This window comes from Esox lucius, chromosome 5 (genome assembly GCF_011004845.1).
Source record: "Esox lucius isolate fEsoLuc1 chromosome 5, fEsoLuc1.pri, whole genome shotgun sequence".
NCBI classification, from domain to species: domain Eukaryota; kingdom Metazoa; phylum Chordata; class Actinopteri; order Esociformes; family Esocidae; genus Esox; species Esox lucius.
Window position 1 is genome coordinate 22,930,444 of NC_047573.1, and position 19,359 is coordinate 22,949,802.

Below are 19,359 nucleotides of genomic sequence, written 5' to 3' on the forward strand. Positions count from 1 at the left end.
AAGAGCCTCTCAGAGTGGCAGTGTCTCTCAAAAGTCAAGATGGGCAGAGGATCACTAATTCCCCCAATGCTGCGGCGAAAAATTGTGGAGCAATATCAGAAAGGAGTTTCTCAGAGAAAAATTGCAAAGAGTTTAAAGTTATCATCATCTACAGTGCATAATATCATCCAAAGATTCAGAGAATCTGGAACAATCTCTGTGCTTAAGGGTCAAGGCCGGAAAACCATACTGGATACCTGTGATCTTCGGGCCCTCAGACGGCACTGCATCACATAGAGGAATGATACTGTAATGGAAATCACAACATGGGCTCAGGAATACTTCCAGAAAACATTGTCGGTGAACACAATCCACCATGCTATTCGCCGTGCCACTCTATAGGTCTAAAAAGAAGCCGTATCTAAACAGGATCCAGAAGCGCGGGCGTTTACTCTGAGCCAAGGATCATTTAAAATGGACTGTGGCAAAGTGGAAAAATTTTCTGTGGTCAGACGAATCAAAATTTGAAGTTCATTTTGGAAAACTGAGACACCATGTCATCCGGACTAAAGAGAACAAAGACAATCAGCGCTCAGTTCAGAAGCCTGCATCTCTGATGGTATGGGGTTGCATGAGTGCGTGTGGCATGGGCAGCCAACACATCTGGAAAGGCACCATCAATGCTGACAGTTATATCAAAGTTCTAAACTCAGCAAAAAAAGAAACGTCCTCTGACTTTCAACTGTTTTTACTTTCAGTAAACTTAATGTGTAAATATTTGTATGAACACTAAAAGAGTCAACACCATAAGACAAACTAAAAATGTTTCACAAACATGTGACTAACAGAAATGTGTCCCTGAATGAAGGGAGGCTCATAATCAAAAGTACCAGTCAGTATCTGGTGTGGCCAACAGCTGCTTGAAGTACTGCAGTGCATCTCCTCCTCATGGACTGGACCAGATTTGTCCTATTGCAGACAGTCTGAGCACTGATGGAGGGATTGTGTGTTCCTGGTGTGACTCGGGCAGTTGTTGTGGCCATCCTGTACCTGTCAGGCAGGTGTGATATTCGGATGTACCGATCCTGTGCAGGTGTTGTTACACGTGGTCTTCCACTGCGAGGATGATCAGCTGTCCTTCCTGTCTCCCTGTAGCGCTGTCTTAGGCGTCTCACAGTGCGGACATGGCAATTCATTGCCCTGGCCACATCAGCAGTCCTCATGCCTCCCTGCAGCATGCCTAAGGCACGTTCACGCAGATGAGCAGGGACCCTGGGCATCTTTCTTTGGGTGTTTTTCACAGTTGGTAGACAAGTCTCTTTAGTGTCCTGCGTTTTTGGAACTGTGACCTTAAATGCCTACTCTCTGTAAGCTGGTAAGGTCTTAACGACCATTCCACAGGTGCATGTTAATTAAGTGATTATGGTTCATTAAACATGCACGGAAAACATTGTTTAAACCCTTTACAATGAAGATCTGTAAAGTTATTTGGATTTTTACAACATTATTGTTGATATACACAGTCCTGAAAAAGGGACGTTTCGTTTTTTGCTGAGTTTAGAACAACATATGCTCCCATCCAAACGTCATCTCTTTCAGGGAAGACCTTGCATTTTCCAACATGACAATGCCAGACCACATACGGCATCAATTACAATGTCATGGCTGCATAGAAGAAGGATCCGGGTACTGAAATGGCCAGCCTGCAATCCAGATCTTTCACCCATAGAAAACATTTGGTGCATCATAAAGAGGAAGGTGTGACAAAGAAGACCTAAGACAGTTGAGCAACTAGAAGCCTGTATTAGACAAGAATGGGACAACATTCCTATACATAAACGTGTCTCCTCAGTCCCCAGACATTTGCAGTCTGTTATAGAAAGAAGAGGGGATGCCAAACAGTGGTAAACATGGCCTTGTCCCAACTTTTTTGAGATGTGTTGATGCCATGAAATTGAAAATCAACGTATTTTTCCCTTAAAGTGATACATTTTCCCCGTTTAAACATTTGATATGTCATCTATGTTGTATTCTGAATAAAAAATGGAAATTTGAAACTTCCACATCATTGCATTCTGTTTTTATTCACAATTGTACAGTGTCCCAACTTCTTTTGGAATCGGGTTTGTATAATGCTCCACTGCACCGGACAACACTATGTGAACCTGGTTGATGTGTAATCACGTGTCAGGCCTGAGTATCACCGAATCCAGCCTGGCTGTACAGTACCTGTGTCATCAGAAGGGCTCTGCAGGACGGAGGCCGAGTCCGGAGCATCTTTAGCCTGAAGGGGATGTTCAACCTCAGGGGCCACGGCGCCACCACTGGCCTCCTGCACACGCTTCTTCATCAAGGCAACCTACCGGAAGAGGAGGACGAAAATGGCAATAAAATCAGAGAAACACACATCCGAGACCCCACCCGACACAGTCGAGACTGAACTGGCAATGTTCAGAGTGGATGCATTGAAATGGCCTTAGAATTTGGATTTGTCTGATGTATGGGGATTTAATCAGTTGGAGAAAAAAAAAAATCCTAATCAAATTATTGGGCATTTAACAAATATTTAACAAAATCTTTGTTTCCTTTTCACCGTGCTGTCTTTTAAACACATGCATATAGTACCTGAGTCTGAAGCACAGTGATCATCTGATCCTTCTCCTCTAGGGCAGCATCAAACTCCTCCTGAAGGTGCTTCTTAGCCTGCTGGTCCATCTGCAGCTCCTGGTTGGGAACATTGTCACACTCACAGGGGGAGACCGAGACTACAGGTTCTATAATACACACTGTATACAGGGAATATTGTTCTGGTGAAAAAACATGCAACTCTACTGCCGGGACTCCGCTAAACACTTGAGGGCATGTGGAAAAGGCTGAATTATTTGACTGAGAATGTTACATGCAGTACTTTAAATCGGGATAGAGCTCCACACACACAGTGAAGAGAAACTAGACTTTCACAGGGGATGATCACGGAGGCAGGTGCAGGTCGGAATCGTACCTCTCTCAGCTCCCCTATCCTGCGGAGGGCTTTGTCTTGACTTTGACTGAGAATGGCCTGAGGAGAACAGTAGACAACATGCCAGGTTAGCTAATGGGGGAAACATTCATGGGGCACGGGCAGCTTCCATCCATCCTCCCAACAGCACGGAAGCAAAAGTGTCTCTATGTAATTCGGCAGCGAGCTTGTTCCTGAAAAGTACCTGGGTTTTCTCCTTGTCTCTCTGTACTGTTCTGTAGGTAGTGACCAACTGCAGAGAGGCAGAAAGAAATTGGCACAAAAAAAAAAAAAGGTCAGTAAAACATATTTGTAGGATTCACACTGACGTAAGAATAGCATACCAACAACCTCCTCTTATCATCATATTTGAGACTAATTGGACAACAGAAGAGACACCTCACTTTAAAACTGAAACAACGGTCACATGATCGCCACAACTTGAAAAGTGACCTCACCCTGTCTCGGATTGATCACCACCAATCAGAATGTGTTTATGGTGTACAGTAGGTGATTTGGGGAAGGCGATGCACCGCCCTCACTGTTTTAATATTATAGAATCATTCGTCAATCACATTTGGCCTTCTCAACCGCTCTTTTTTATGCAAGGTGGGATGGTTTATATAGAAGGATATTTCAGATGGATGATCATGGCACTATGGTACCCCTTTAAAGCTACCCAGTAGATTATAACAGTTATAAAAAAGTGTTGTGGAATACACACTGACCAGTCATTATGCTAAATGAAAATAACCTGTGCTTCTGACAAAATTTAATAGGTTGACACATACATCAGGAAGGCAGATAAGCAAACGAGCTCTCCTTTTAGTCACAAGTTCAGATCTTGCACTGAAATTGAAAGTTCTGCATCCGTAACCCAGTGGGAATTTATATGATACAACATGGAAAAACCCACTTGAATGGCCCTCCAAAAACTCTTCTATTATATGGAGTTCCCACTTCTCACACATGGTGATTCCTGAGGTCACCCAAGGAAATGAACCCCCGATAAAACAATTTTCGGCTACCACCAAAAACAATCAATGCAATTTTTTTAACGTTTCATACTTATTTACCAGCGTGATTACTGTTCATCGTTAATGGTTTATGGTTAGGGCACTTTTTTGTCCCGATAGGCATAATGGACAGCCTTCTCAAAGAGTTCAAAATAAATGAACATCCAGCTAGTATCTACGACTAGAAAACTGATGAATGACCACCTCCCGCAGGGTTACGAACACAGCGTCAATGTGGAAAACAGAGAAACCCAACGCAACAATCCAGTCACTACAGACAGCGCCAGGAACATTGTGAATGCTGAACACATTTAAAAGGATCCCGTCTTCCCGCGCCACCAGGAACCAAGGCTGGCGTCCTGAAACCCACCTCAGAGTATTTCCCTCTGTACTTCCCCAGGCTCCCCTCCACCCGGTGGAGCCGATGGATCAGCTGGTCTTTAGACATGGCCGACAGGGGCTCGGGGCTACCGTACAAGTCCTCCGCCTCGCTCTCGATGTCCGACGGCGGATCGTACGCCGGGGTCGAGGGGATGGCGGAGGGAGACGACGGAGCGGCCAGGGCCTCGTTCTCCCCCGGGGGCGTGAGGGAGTTGAGGGAGGGGCTGCGGTTCAGGCTTTCTTTGGACGGCGAACGGAAGAGGCCCTCGGCCCGAGTGGCACCCCGGAAGAGAGACTCGACTGAGGGGACGCGGAGCTGGAGTTTCTGGGCCAAAGACTGGGGCTCCTCTCTCTGGACGAAAGACAGGGGAGTGGGAGGGTAGTACTTTATTCATTTCTTTATGACAGACAGCTTTGAACTGAAACGTATAGATGTATGGTGCATACAAACATTAGCTACTAGCATGTGATTTCAGTGAAAATTAACACATGCGTGGGTTAACGATGTTTAACCAAAGGATTTGGACTGGTAGACTACATACCAAAATTCAAACGCATGCTCACTTAATTTGAATAGCTGTTGACCAAATCAACACCAATAGCTGTTGACCAAATCAACACCAATAGCTAAAGGGACAGGCAAATGCTTACCAAGCTGATTACGCTAGCGGGACGGGCTGTGAACTTACCTGAGGAGAAGCCCTCCCGTCGCCGTTGATACTTCCCCCAGGGGACCCCGACGCTCTCCTGCCACCCTGGAGGACGAGCCGGAGAGAAAGTGGAGGTCAGAACAACCTCGGCCCGGGGGTTTAAACAGGGCTGTGTCTGAAATGGCCAGGGCGCGGGCAACCCGCTCAACATTAAGTGCACTTCTTTAGACCACTACTTTTTTTACTTCTACTATGGGACCAGGTCAAAAAAGTAGTCCAACGCACGGTTAGCCGCTGTTGCCGCGGTCAAAGGTCCTGCACTTCATGGATAATGGTGCACCATTTCAGCCACAGCCGGCAACGTTTCACGGGCCCATTCGTTTTCTACAAGTCCCACCACACCCAGCCAGCGTGCATTATAACGCCCTGATTCCACTGTACTGCAATATTAGAGGAGCCGACCGTCACACGAGGCTCTGAGTATTAGTATTGCTAGGACAGGAGCAATGCAGGAGTTTGTCGGTACTGCGGACGGGTAACCTCATGCAAACTCGGAGGAAACAGAGGGGTTAAATTACAACGTAGAAGGCATCTCCCTATTTGACACTGTACACACAGAGAGGGGTTGAACTATAAATGGCAGTTGTTGCAAACAACAACTTGAAGACATTTTGTGTCTCTATTCCGCAGCCATGAGGTCACAGCAAAACGTCAACACGGTTAGAGGAGGGTGTAGCTGAAGAGGTCGGAGGTCGTAAGCATGGCATTGCCCGCGGCGGGATGTTAAGGTTTCTACTAGAGCCTAGTAGAGCCTTGTGCAGTAGTGTTGTGGTGAACGTTAGCTAGGTAGCCAGGCTGGTCGGTTTAGAAAAAAAAGACAAGGACGTGTTCATCAGCCACAAACAGAATGAAAATGTACTAGAGGAAGAAGCGATTAACTGAATTATCAAAAGAAGTAGTTTCTTTAGGAAAAATAATAATGAACACGACCCAGTTATCAGCAACACTTCTCTTTTTTTTTCTCCATGTCTTTCCTCTTGTGGAAGCAGATGAGAGATTAACTGAATAGTGTATATTCTGGTTCATGACATTACCTTTCTTTTGCTGATCAAATAAAGAAATAAGAACAAGGATTTGCTTGTCAAGCAGCAGCTGTCCCTGTCCCATTTTAGCTTAATACGATTTGACACGGTCTAAAAAAGAAACACTGGTATAAAGACAGAGTTTACCACCCACTATAAAGCAAAAAATATTAAACCAAGACAACGCAAATGAAAGAAGTAGCCTAAGCATCAGTCTACTTTTTAAACTGCTTCCCAGATTAACCACAGCAGGAGTTAATATGCAGTGCTAAATGTGACTCTGAGGTAATTTTGGGTGATAAAGGGAACGTTTTACATTTATTTGTAGTCATCTTCTCCTGGGCTACAAAAGTCTGCCTTTGACTACAATGATAAGTGGTTTGCATTGGGCTTGTCTGCAGAGTGTTTCTAGACACAGGAGCACAAAGTGAAGCAATTCAAGGTGGTGGAACACAGGCTAGCCCTAACCGACTGCATTCAATCAATAATGTATGGACTGACTAATGTCCTGCTAGTCTCCAGGCCTGCACCACTCAACCCACCCCCATTCCACACTGTCTACCAATACACATTATAAAATAATGTTTAGCTGAGGCTGTGTGCTGGGCAAGACAGCAAGCACACTCCAGTCCAATAGTCAAATTTGGCTTCAAATTTATTTGATTTCGCAATTAAAGTAAATAAAAACAATTACAGTGAAATGACTGGGGCACGGTTAGCTTGAATAGGAACTGTTGTGTCTGCAATTTACCTATCTTTCAATGGAAGAATAAATTCGACATATTTGTTCTTTAACCCATCGGTCTCGATATAAAAGTAGGTTGAAAATAACAATAATGGCGACGTTTAGACGCTAATGATGATAACTTCACATTAAAGTCAAGTCATGGAGGGAACTAGGTGAAGCTGTTCATTAGCCAGCACCTGACCAGTCGCCTCAGACCCAAGGGGGGCAGTAATCGAGAGCAGGAGAACATCTCTTAAATAAAATAAAGCTAGGTCTCACTGCAGCACTAGCACTCTGGATGTGGAGAGTGAAAAAAGTGGGTGGGGCGACGGGGGGGGGGGGCTGTAAGCAACATCTACCAGCCGGTCATCAAATGTAAGTCTGATGAGGGCTGGTGAGGCTGCAGCCAACAACCATCTGTGGTTGTACAGTCTGTCAGGCCAGGGCTGGTGAATAGGGACAGTGTTTTCCCAGTAATCGCTCAGTGGCAGTGGGAAATAGAAGAGATATCTCTAGTAGATGACTAGCCGTTCTGTTGTGGCACTCTGTCAACAGACAACTACGCAGGTCAATCACCCAGGAGAGTCTGCAGTCTAGCAGCAGAACACACACCCTAACACCCTAACATCTAGGGTGTGTCCATGACATTTAGGACACGTCATAGTTGCCCTCAGTATCGAAGCCAGCCGATGAAGAACAGCATCCTGTTACCTAAGCCAGTCGGGCTTGGCGTAAAGACCCCTAAGTGGTGCAAACAAGATCTCTGCGCCGTACCTCAGAACAACCCTTTACTATGGTACTATAATTGCCATATACCAAAACCCACCTCACGCCTTATCTCTTAAGTCTGGTCAGGTGACGATCTGGTGTTAGATGAAAGATGACATGGTTCCATGGTTAAAGTAGTGTAGGCGAGCGGATTTCTGTTCATCCCCAGGAGTGTGCTGACAGCCTGGATGGAGATTAGGCCTATCTCTGAGAGCGGATAATGAGCAAATCCTCCAGACAGACGAGGTTAGCAAAGACTCTGTATTCCAACAGAAATATACTGCGGACAAGTCTACAGGGTTGGGTCCGCTGGATTTAAATTCAGTCAGTTAAGGAAGCAAACTTGAACTTTTAACCTCAAACGCTGCTGGCTGACTTAATATACAGTGGCGCTTTCCAATGGCATTTTAACACATTGACGGGAATGGGGACAGAGTGAAATCTTCTCCATTACCCTGACATCAGCTTGGCTGCTTGGGATTCTCTCTTTTCAATACTCTGACATCACTCAACACAGATTCCAGGGCATGGTATTATTTGACTAGCTGTTTATTTGAACCCCACAAAAAAAAAATTACGTCATACAACCAAAAAAAAGATGCATCCAAATAAATATGCACATATTTTTTATGGCTCCACGAAGACCTTCAGCCAATATGAAAGCTAAGTGAAGAAGATCCAGAGGACCATCACATGATCCTCCAAACCAAATAAAAATACGTTTGGGGTGGAAATGAGGAGCTAAGAAGGGAATACAATCTAGTCAACTATATAGTAGAAGGCGGTAGGGGTTTCAGGGCAATGCAGCTATAAATAATTAATAACAAAAACACCTACGGACAAAGAGGGAAACATCCATTTATTTCAATGCGGACACAGCACTAAAGGAAGGGGGTACTGGTTAACAACAGACCGGCATACCGCAGGAAGCACCGCAAGCTTCTACGCCAACAGTCACATGTACAAACCAACGGACACCGCCAAAGGGATTAGGTGCAAGGTTAGGATATGGTGAGATGCCTTCAGGTTTTACGAACACCAAAGAAAACGGACAGGGTGGGAGAGCGACAGAGAGAGAGAGAGAGAGAGAGAGAGAGCGCGCGCAGGGGTGCAAGCAGTCTGGTCCAACAGAGGCCAGCTCCACTACCTTCTACCTGGGAGCAAGGGAGGAGGAGTGACGGGGCGGAAGGAGGCAGGGGTGGGGAGGGGGTGGCAAACCAAACTCACCGCGCTGGCCACCTGAGCCACCTGAGGCGCTCTGGGGGGTCGTTTTGATTGGTCCAGAGCAAAGATAGTATATTCAGAGAGAAAAGCAGGTTCGGCTATCATCCCGGCCAGCACCTGACCTCAGGTCAAAGTGTCAACGGGAGGACAGGTGAGAGGGGTAGAGGGGAGACAGAGAGCAATGAGAAAAAACAACAACACCATGAGAATGAGTGAAACAGCGGTGAGGAGTGGAGGGGAGAGAAAGGGAGAAATGAGGGAGAAAAAGGGAGAGAGATAGGAGCGTGAGAGAGAGAAAGCGAGAGAGGAGACAACCTGACAAAGAGAGAGGGAGAAAGACAGACAAAGAGACAGAGGGCAAGAATAGCCAGTGACACAGAGAGAGACAGACAGAAAGGACAGCTGAAAAGAACACCCAAACAACATCAGGGCTTTGTTGCATTTACTCTATTTGACATCCCAGTTAACGTGTCCTTCAATGTTAAACTGCCCCATATAGAGATAAAAAGACAGACTTCTTTTAATTCAGGATGTGCTATTAATTAATCCATCGCTTGGAAAATTAGCCTAGATTTTTGTGGGACAGACACAGCGATGTCAAAGGAGAAAAGGCTGGAACTGACATGAACTAGAAATGCTGTGAAGATGATGCAGAAGAGGAGGGTGCCTCTAGAGCCTGGCTATCTGAAGCTACAGTAGGGTATAAGCTGAATACTGTCAGAGAAGCCTGCCTGAAACGTTTAGCTTACTATTCACTGCCTCAGGCTATATTCGGTTTGAATAATTGAGACTGGCCGGTGAACATCTTTGGCTTGGGCTGACATTTGAAATGCAGAATCAATAAATTACTTAGAGGGAGCGCATTTCTTCTAATGGATTTGGAAATTGGATACGGTGAAAATAAGGATGGTTATGAGCTTTGGTTGAATATTTTCCTAGGTCTGAAGGCATGGATTTGTCAAACTGGATTATAAAACACCTATATAAAACATCTCTACAAAATTGCTGTTGTTTGTATTGTTATTCATCGAGATTTGTCCAGATAAACATGAACATCTCTGTTGACCTGAGTTCCACCGGCAGTTTTAAGAAGATCCTTGATTTGTTGTTAACTGCTTCAAAACGGCCTACTTCTGCAGAGCTGGTGGCTACAATCCAAAAACAAGGCTTGTTAAAAAGTGTTTGCATGTAAACACACTGTGGTTCGCCCGTGGAATAAATTTAATTATAAGGCTGGAAGAATAAAACGGACAGGAAATAGATTAGACCTTAGTGAAGACAGTCTAAAAGATTTCACTTCCATTTAATAGAGCAATGAATTCTTAACCCTATTCACTGGGTCATTTACTGGATAAAGACGTCGTTTTCAGACCTAATAAGTGACTGAAACGATGAGGGCTCTGAACCCCTGACTTGTCTGACTCATCAGTCTACAATTGTCACTGATTAGGCTAACGTGCTCTGTGTCTGTCACGGATGATTTGATCAGCTTGTTAAGCTTTCATTGATGGAAGGCCCGCAACTAAACAGACAATACTTGTTGAACAGCTTGCCTTTAATGTAAGGCTGCAGAGAAACCTAACGTTTTGAAACGCTTTAGGACAGTTGTATCCTGATGTGGCACATCATGGTGGCATACTCCTCTGGGCCATTGCAGACCGACACTGAAGTCATTCATTCAAGAGGTGTAAGATGAACTGAAGGTATAAAAGGAATCCACACTTTTTATAACTGATCTATTAGGCCTATGTATAATGAATAACCGGAAGGGCCAGTTTCCAAAACGAAACCATTTCCTAGAAACACAATTATACATTAAGCCTGCCTTAAATCAGTTTCCAAGAAAATAGCCCAAAGAGTACCTTCTAGGGCTAATGTAACATAATGGAATCCTGCCAGGAAAGCCCCACTAAGGGGGCAGACTGTACTGTAGGTCTGTTTCTCCTGTCTGTGCAGGCTGAGGTTGCTGTGGAGAGGACAGCAGTGGAAGTAGGATGACACTATGAACATTTCTGACTGGGACTCGTCGGGCCCTACCTCTCTGTCACTAGGTGAGGCCGAGACATCTTGCTGAGGGGAGGAGAAGGTATGGCTACTGCGTCGCTCGCCAGGGCCCACCTTAAAGAAAAGGATTGATGACAAGGATATTAACAGAACGGGGTCATGCCTGGGAAATTCACATCAAGTTAAGGTTCAAGTGGCGTTAAGGTTCAGTTCATGCAAGAACGTCTTTCAGCCTATCAAAACCCATATACTTTTTTTTTTTACACCTCTCTACTCAACTGTTGTGGAAACATATAGTTAACTTATTTCAAATGGTAAAACAATCCCACATTGTATTTTCATTTTCCACCTTTGCCTGCATTATTTGAGTCAATATGAAAATTAGAATGCAATCAGGTGATTTGCATATAACCCTAACTCTTTACGTTTAACTTTTTTGGTCAAACAAACAGGTAAGGAATATTCAATTAAATGCCTATCTGGCCATTATAAAGTATGATTGGAGTGATGACTCTCAAACTGACCTAGCTTGAAGAATCCCTGGCAAGAATCCCTGGAATTTCCATTAATGTAGGTCTACATAATGCATAAATTCTGTATGGAGTCTGATAGTAAGTTAAAATATCAGCACTTAAAAAACAGCAGCAAAAAGAAACCAAGCTAACTTTAGTAAACAATAAATCATATTTTTGGAAAACATTACCAGCATGCTAAACAGGCTTTACACACCCCACAATATATTTCAAACGCAACACACAATTTGAGAACGACAAAAAAAAAAGTATATTTGTTTAAGTACCAGTAACATGCATAGAGCTGTTCAAATAAAGCCTTTAACTGTCTACCTAGACAACTAATAGGAACTGTAGCTGCTGTACTCCCTAAGCAGCCACTCAGCCTTGAGTGACTTCCCATTGGTAGGAAAATTGTTTAAAAAAAAACTTGAGAGACAGGGCTTAAGAAATCGAAACCATTCTTAAGTAGTTCCACCTTGACAGAGCCATGAATGCAAAGAATACCCATCCATGATATGACAACAATTGTTTCTGTCAGGGCTCCAATAATGGAGTAAAAACTGATTTGGGGTTTTGATGGATTATGACAGATGAACTAAGGTCATGTGACATTTACGTTGTAGCCTATCTTTCAAGAAGCCACGTGTATATATTAATGAACAAGCTAGTTGTTTGTATCGTAGAAATTGCAGACGGCTAGCTGTGACATGCAAGTTCAATAGGCAGCAACGATTGATTTGACTAATGTAATGTACCATTTTTTTTAATCCATTGTTGTCTTAGAATAGGGATTTTTAATAGGCCCTCTCTATAGGAATTGTTCTGTTATTATTTGTAACGTGACATGACACTGTAAAACTGCTCCCGTCCCATGGAAGCTTAGCTTAACTAGCTGTTGTGTTGAAATTGAAACAGCAGGTATGCAGAGAGGATTTTTATTATGATTCCCCTCTATCGCCCAGGATCCACAAATTGAAAGTAATTCTTCAGTTATGCACATTTTATCTTAATTACTGCAAATAAATAATGTAACGTAAATACCAAGCATTTTGTACACGTTTCTTTTTTTATCAATTATATATAAATTCCTATACTGCTGAGCGGTTGGATCAGCCGATCTTTGACTAGCAGTAACTGATTAGAGCTTATATAAGAGTTGTTCAAACCAACGTACTGTAGGTATTTGCATTGAGGAGATAGCTTGCGTCGTTAGCTATAGTAGACTACTTAACGAAGTTACATAGTGAAACGTTAGCTAGCAAAATATGGTTGTTGTTTCACCGAAAGTAAACACGTTAACTACGCTGATATTACACGGACATCAATTAACCTGAACTGGCGTAGCTTTCTAAGCATATGAACAGTTGGCCCAGACAATGACATTGACAGCTGAACTGTGAATTAGCTAGTTAACGATAGCTAACTAACTTAGCTACACAGTAACTTAGCTAGCTGGTCAACCAACCTGGGCCTGTTGCGGTGACTGTGCATTCCTTTGTGGCGACTGCTCCTCGTTGATCTTTTGCTTTAATTTTTTGAACATATTTTTACCCTGATTATGTTACTTCCAAGCAAAAGGTTTTGTTTTTAAATGCAATTGCTGCATCCAATATTGGGTGTTCTTCCTGGTCTCTCTTCACATCTCTTGCAGGTGAACAGAAACAGTGCGCACTGCGCATGTGCAGCCGACGTGGAGCAAAATGAACAACCATATATAGCTACGGGAAGCAGAGTTGAACAAATAGTGCATATGGTTTGGCAAGTCAGGCGGATCGGGGTGGGTAGCCGACCGTTCATATCAAATTATTAATTATTTTCTATGCACTTCCTTGATCAATCAAATGTACTGAACTTTAAAAATGTAGGCTAACAAAATGGCTTTTAAGTTAACTTCTGCTAGTTACAGCGTGACTTGAACTTCGCCAGGCATTGTGGTGTGTATTCTTTGCTGTGAAAACTTGAGTAAACGGTGAACAAAAGAGGGCGCTGTAACACTGTAACAATGGTTTGACATATGGTAGGTGGATTTTCAGATATTGTCTCAGGCATTGGTACAATTCGGCTGTCAGACTGAAAATTCTCTCATCATGCCTATTTGTTGTTGACCAAATTTGTTATGCCTATTTGTTGTTGACCAAAACATCAAAACATTGGACCCTATAGACTACATTAGACCTTTTGGTAAGAGCAGACATTGCTGTTCTGACTAACCTGAATTGAAGTGATGCTATTCATTAATATTCCCTGTAATAGGTTAGACATATTTCTCACTATATCTAGGCCATCATTCATCTAGCCTATAAAGATATAAACTTATGGGGTTTGGGTTAGGACCGCTAGTCATGCTCCCTCTGTAGATTTTCATAGAAGTTGGTTGAATTATCTACATAATTGTAATACACCCAGGAAATTGATTCTCAGCCTGGAAAATCGTTCCTGGCCTATATCCAATAATGGGTTGTATTAAATGTATTTACTGCTAGTTGTTATTTTAGATTTCCTCTAACCAAAGCCAAGAAAGGAGCCCTGGCCTAAATCATATTTTACTGCTAAAACCATGAAACAAACACAAAAATGTACAGGTAGGCCTATTTACCCGCAACCTAATGAATATCTAGAACTTATAGCAGCCTACATAGTAGCTATGGTAAAGGTGAGTAGGTTAGGACAAAGTGGAACCTTTTCAGTAATATTAAGTGTTTCATGAGAAATAACCTTTTGCCAATAAGCTCCACAATTTTAACGGACCAGTCCTGTGTAAACTATTAAAGGAGATTAAATCGATGGAGCTCTATTTTTAATTTCTTGACATGCCATGTAAAGGTGTTCTCAGCTGTTTGTAGTGTGTGTCAAAAACAGATTCCAATATCTGTGACTGTAGGAGAGCATCCTAATGGGTTCCTCAGACAAATATATGCATTAGATCAATGCATTAGACCATTAAAATGAGTCTCCTCAAGTATCCAAAATCCCTCACGCAGACTATCTCTATATGATGGATCTGAACAAGAGCTGAAAATGTACAGTGTACAGGATGCTCTGTGAATCATCCTGTAGAGCAGCGGTTCTCATCAGGGGGGCCTTGGGCCTGAGGAAGGCCTCAGGGAAACACTAAGGTATGTAAGCCATTAGTATTTAAGCCCTGACCAGTTCTCTCACATTACTGAAATACAAATAGTATGTTTTACATTGGCAAATACTTGAACATAAAAAGCTGAAGCATGATGTCTTTTTGGGTAGGCATGTGCAATGTGGTCTAAGGGAATAAAGAAAGATATGATACGGATATCTGCGACACCTGATTTCGTATGATAGGTTATTTTACAAAAACTTATGATATGTTACATATTAATTTTAAGGTTACAGTTAACGTTTTCACAGCACTGGGGTTAAGGTTAGGATTAAGGTTATAAAACGAAACGGTTAAGTTAACATTAGGTATCACAGTACTTGGGTTAAGGTTTGGGTTATGGCTAGAAAAAAATCACCTCTGCTTGAATTTGAACTTACAACTATCAGAGTAAAGGTCTGGGATGTTACCACCCATCCACCATCCTGACCACAATGGTATTCCAAAACTCTGTATTTAACTCTTACTGCTCTCACCACTGCCTCTAACAGGCAGTCTTTACTCTAACGTTACTTGACGTAAGGTAAAATAGCTTACGAATTCAGATATCAAAGATTTATGATATATTTTTACATATGGTCCCTGAGACCAGTTCGGTATGTAACAACTTTGTGTTTGAGAGATGTTTTCCCCATTCTTGGAAGATTTACTCCAGGTAGTTCAGGTTGGTTTAAATGTGCCACAGACTTTTAATGGGATTGAAATCAGGACATTGACCTTTTTGTTAATGAGCCACTGGAACATTGTTTTGATCTTATTCTTGGGATAGTTTTGCTGCTGAAAGATGAATTTGCTCCCAAGAGGATTTTTTTTGAAGCAGGTTATGTTGACATATTTCTCTGTTTTTTGCTCCATCCATTCTTCCTCCAACTTTAACAGCCCAGCCCCAGAGAAGCATACCAACAACATGATGCTGCCACCACCTATACGTCACTGTAGAGATGATTTGTCCTGAGCCTTGGGCAGTGATAGGTTTGGTCTCATCTGACCTGCGTCCACTGTCATGCTTTCCGGCATATTCCAGATGTGCTTTCAGATGGTACCTTTTGAGTAACAGCTTCTTTCTTGCCACCTTCCCATACAGGCCTGTCTTTTTTACAGGGCTCTTGATATTTTTAACGGGTGCAGCATTGCTCCACTCCCCACGACTGAACTCTGTAGTTCTTTCAAAGGGATTGTTGGCCTATATGGGTTCTCTCACAAGTCTCCTTGATTGTGTGCTGAGTTTTGAATAATAGCTTTTTCTTGGCAGTGCCTGGGTGGTGTGATGCAGCTTCTACTTCCTGACTGTTGATCCAGCTGTGCTCACTGAGATATCCAAACACTTGGATATCTCAGTGTTTGTACCCTTTCCCTAATCCATGCATTTGTATTACTTTCTAACTCTAACTATAAAATGCTCTTTGGTCTTCATCCTCCTTTTCACAGCTGGACCAATAAAGCTTTAACAGTAGTTTTATCCAGAAAATTCACACATTGAGACCAGTGTTCCTTATTAGGGACATTTCTTTTATATGGGAAATTCCACCACACAGGGGTTGATTACTCACAAGTGACATATTTGTAAGTGACATATTTACAGTGGATACTAAAAGTCTACACACCCCTGTTAAAATTGTGATGTAAAAGAATGAGAAAAGATAAATAATGTCAGAACTTTTTCCACTTTTAATGTGACCTATAATGTGAACAATTCAATTGAAAAACAAATGGAAATCTTCGAGGGGGAAACATTTAAAATAAAAAACCTTACAATAACCTGGTTGCATAAGTGTCTATCCACTGTACATTATTATATTTTGCTAACAAATATTTTATACCATAAGACAAATGTCACCTTACAATAATAAATGTTCAGTGTTTTAAAATAAAATATGTACCATTGTCCATTGAAATTTGATTCAGTAATATGACAAACTTGGTCAGATGTTTGAATTATATTTCAAGGTTAATATAAAAGAAAGTTGAATGAATGGACATCCCTGAAAACTAAATGCAATCCAGACTAACTCTTGAGGTTGACATGCATGTAGTATTCTCATGCATGTAGACTTCTCCACGCATTGACCTCATTTTCTCCAGAAGTCAACAGTAGTCCTCATACGGAGTGAGCATCTTTTCAAATTCTAGTCTATTATTTTGTAGTCCTTTAATATTATTATTTTTTAAACAAGTTTTTCCTTTATGGTTTAATTGAAAAAAATTCATGGGTGGTCCTGAAAGATTTCTTGGATTGCAGGGGGGCTAAAATGTTGAGGCCAAAAGCTTCAGAACCATGAAGTGACAGAATGAGGAAGCGCTTGTCACGGCTTCGGGGTTTGGACAAGGAGGAGCAGGAGAAGGCGTGGTGGAAGGATCTTTTTAATGGTATCCTCACGAACCAATGCAAAATAAGTATATACAGGTGACGAAGCGTCGTACAGCTCTTTAGTAGGTAGAGACAATCACACACAAAGACAGGGGGAGCAGAGGGAACATATATACCGGGGGAAACAGCGATGATGAGGAACAGGTGCACTAAACGAGACACAGGTGAAATGTATGATGAGACGGTGGTGTCAGAAGGCCGGTGACGTCGACCGCTGGGGCCCGCCCACTGCAGGGGGAGGTGAACCAGCAGAGGTCGCAGTTGTCACAGTACCCCCCCCCTGACGCGCGGCCCCAGCCGCGCGACGACGCCGGCCTCGGGGCCGACCCGGGGGGCGCGGAGCAGGGCGGTCCGGCCGACGCTGATGGAAGTCGCGGACAAGGACGGGAGCCAGGACGTCCTTCACCGGAACCCAGCTCCGCTCCTCCGGGCCGTACCCCTCCCACTCCACGAGGTACTGGAGGCCCCCCGCCCGGCGCCTCGAGTCGACGATGGAGCGGACAGAGTACGCCGGGGCCCCCTCGATGTCCAGAGGGGGAGGGGGCACCTCCCGCACCTCACACCCCTGGAGGGGACCATCCACCACCGGCCTGAGGAGAGACACATGAAACGAGGGGTTAATACGGTAGTCGGGGGGAAGGCGTAACCGATATGTTACCTCGTTGACTCTCCTCAGGACTTTAAACGGCCCCACAAACCGCGGGGCCAGCTTCCGGCAGGGCAGGCGGAGGGGCAGGTCCCTGGACGAGAGCCAGACCCGGTCGCCCGGCCGATACACCGGGGCCTCCCCGCGGTGGCGGTCTGCGGAGGTCTTTTGACGGCGGACAGCGAGCCGGAGGCGGGATTGCACTGCCTCCCATGTGCCCGCTGCCCGCCGGAACCAGTCGTCCACCGCAGGGGTACCGGTCTGGCTCGGCGTCCACGGCGCCAGGACCGGCTGGTAGCCCAGGACGCACTGGAAAGGCGTCACTCCCGTGGAGGAGTGGTGCAGAGAATTCAGTGCGTATTCCGCCCACGGCAGAAACTCTGCCCACTCCCCCGGCCGGTCCTGGCAGTAGGACCGGAGGAACCTACCCACTTCTTGGTTGACCCGTTCCACCTGCCCGTTGGACTGGGGATGGTAGCCCGAGGTCAGGCTGACCGAGATCCCCAGGTGCTGCATAAATGCCTTCCACACCCTAGACGTGAATTGGGGACCCCGGTCAGACACGATGTCCTCGGGCACCCCATAGTGCCGGAAGACGTGTGTAAACAGGGCCTCCGCGGTCTGTAGGGCAGTAGGAAGGCCGGGCAGGGGCAAGAGGCAGCAGGACTTCGAGAACCGATCCACAACGACCAGGATGGTGGTATGGCCCTGGGAAGGGGGGAGATCAGTCAAAAAATCAACAGAAAGGTGGGACCATGGTCGTTGTGGAATGGGCAAGGGGTGCAACTTGCCCACCGGTAGGTGCCGGGGTGCCTTACTCTGGGCGCACACCGAGCAGGAAGAGACGTATACCCTCGCGTCCTTGGCTAAAGTGGGCCACCAGTACTTACCGGCCAGGGCGCGCACTGTTGGCCCGATGCCAGGATGACCGGAGGAGGGAGATGTATGCGCCCAGTAGATGAGGCGGTCGCGGACAGACGCCGGCACATACGTACGGCCCTCAGGGCATGTGGGCGGAGAGGGCTCGTCGCGCTGCGCTCGGGCGATGTCCGCGTCCAGTTCCCATACCACCGGTGCCACGATGCATGACTCCGGGAGCACGGGAGCATCATCCACAGGCCTCTCCTCCGTGTCATGCTGGCGGGACAGCGCGTCAGCCCCGACGTTCTTACTCCCCGGCCTGTAAGTGAGAGTAAACACAAACCGGGTGAAGAACATAGCCCACCTTGCCTGGCGAGGGGTCAGTCTCCTCGCTGCCCGCATGTACTCCAGGTTCCGGTGGTCAGTCCAGACGAGGAAAGGGTGTTTAGCCCCCTCTAACCAGTGCCTCCACGCCGACAGAGCTCGAACCACGGCCAGCAGCTCACGATCACCAATGTCGTAGTTCCGCTCCGCCGCACTGAGCTTCTGGGAGAAGAAGGCACAGGGACGGAGCGTGTTACGACACCCCGTCCGCTGGGAGAGGATGGCACCGAGCCCCCAATCGGACGCGTCCACCTCCACGATGAACTGGAGCGACGGGTCGGGATGGGCCAGGACCGGAGCGGTGGTGAAACGGTGTTTCAGTTCCACGAACGCCCGCTCCGCGTCCACGGTCCACCTCAACCGGGTCGCCCCCCCCTTCAGAAGGGAGGTGATCGGAGCCGCGACCTGGCTAAAGCCCCGGATAAACCTCCTGTAGTAATTAGAGAAGCCTAAGAAACGTTGCACGTCCTTGACCGTGGTTGGGGTCGGCCAATTACGCACGGCGTCAATGTGAGGCTCCTCCATAGCCACACCTGCGCTGGAAAAGCGATATCCCAGGAAGGACACAGACGACTGGAAAAACAGACACTTCTCGGCTTTCGCGTACAGGTCATGCTCCAGCAGTC

General features: G+C 45.2%; 1 protein-coding gene across 4 annotated transcripts in view; it reads right to left on the bottom strand.

The window, feature by feature from the left end:
* golga4 (golgin A4) overlaps positions 1-13,028 on the bottom strand; it is a 37,605-nt gene extending 24,577 nt beyond the window's left edge. For 3 of the 4 annotated variants that reach the window (XM_010902174.3, XM_010902175.3, XM_010902173.3), the window contains exons 1-9: positions 12,810-13,028; positions 10,863-10,943; positions 8,829-8,942; positions 5,064-5,129; positions 4,364-4,726; positions 3,183-3,230; positions 2,981-3,037; positions 2,605-2,703; positions 2,209-2,338 (exon numbers count right to left, since the gene is read on the bottom strand). In XM_010902174.3, coding sequence (XP_010900476.2) covers positions 2,209-2,338; positions 2,605-2,703; positions 2,981-3,037; positions 3,183-3,230; positions 4,364-4,726; positions 5,064-5,129; positions 8,829-8,942; positions 10,863-10,943; positions 12,810-12,887 — 1,036 coding nt within the window. In that variant the 5' untranslated portion in view covers positions 12,888-13,028. The remainder of the gene's footprint in view (positions 1-2,208; positions 2,339-2,604; positions 2,704-2,980; positions 3,038-3,182; positions 3,231-4,363; positions 4,727-5,063; positions 5,130-8,828; positions 8,943-10,862; positions 10,944-12,809) is intronic. The other variant, XM_010902176.3, reaches the window with a different exon arrangement.
* Positions 13,029-19,359: the final 6,331 nt, after the last annotated feature.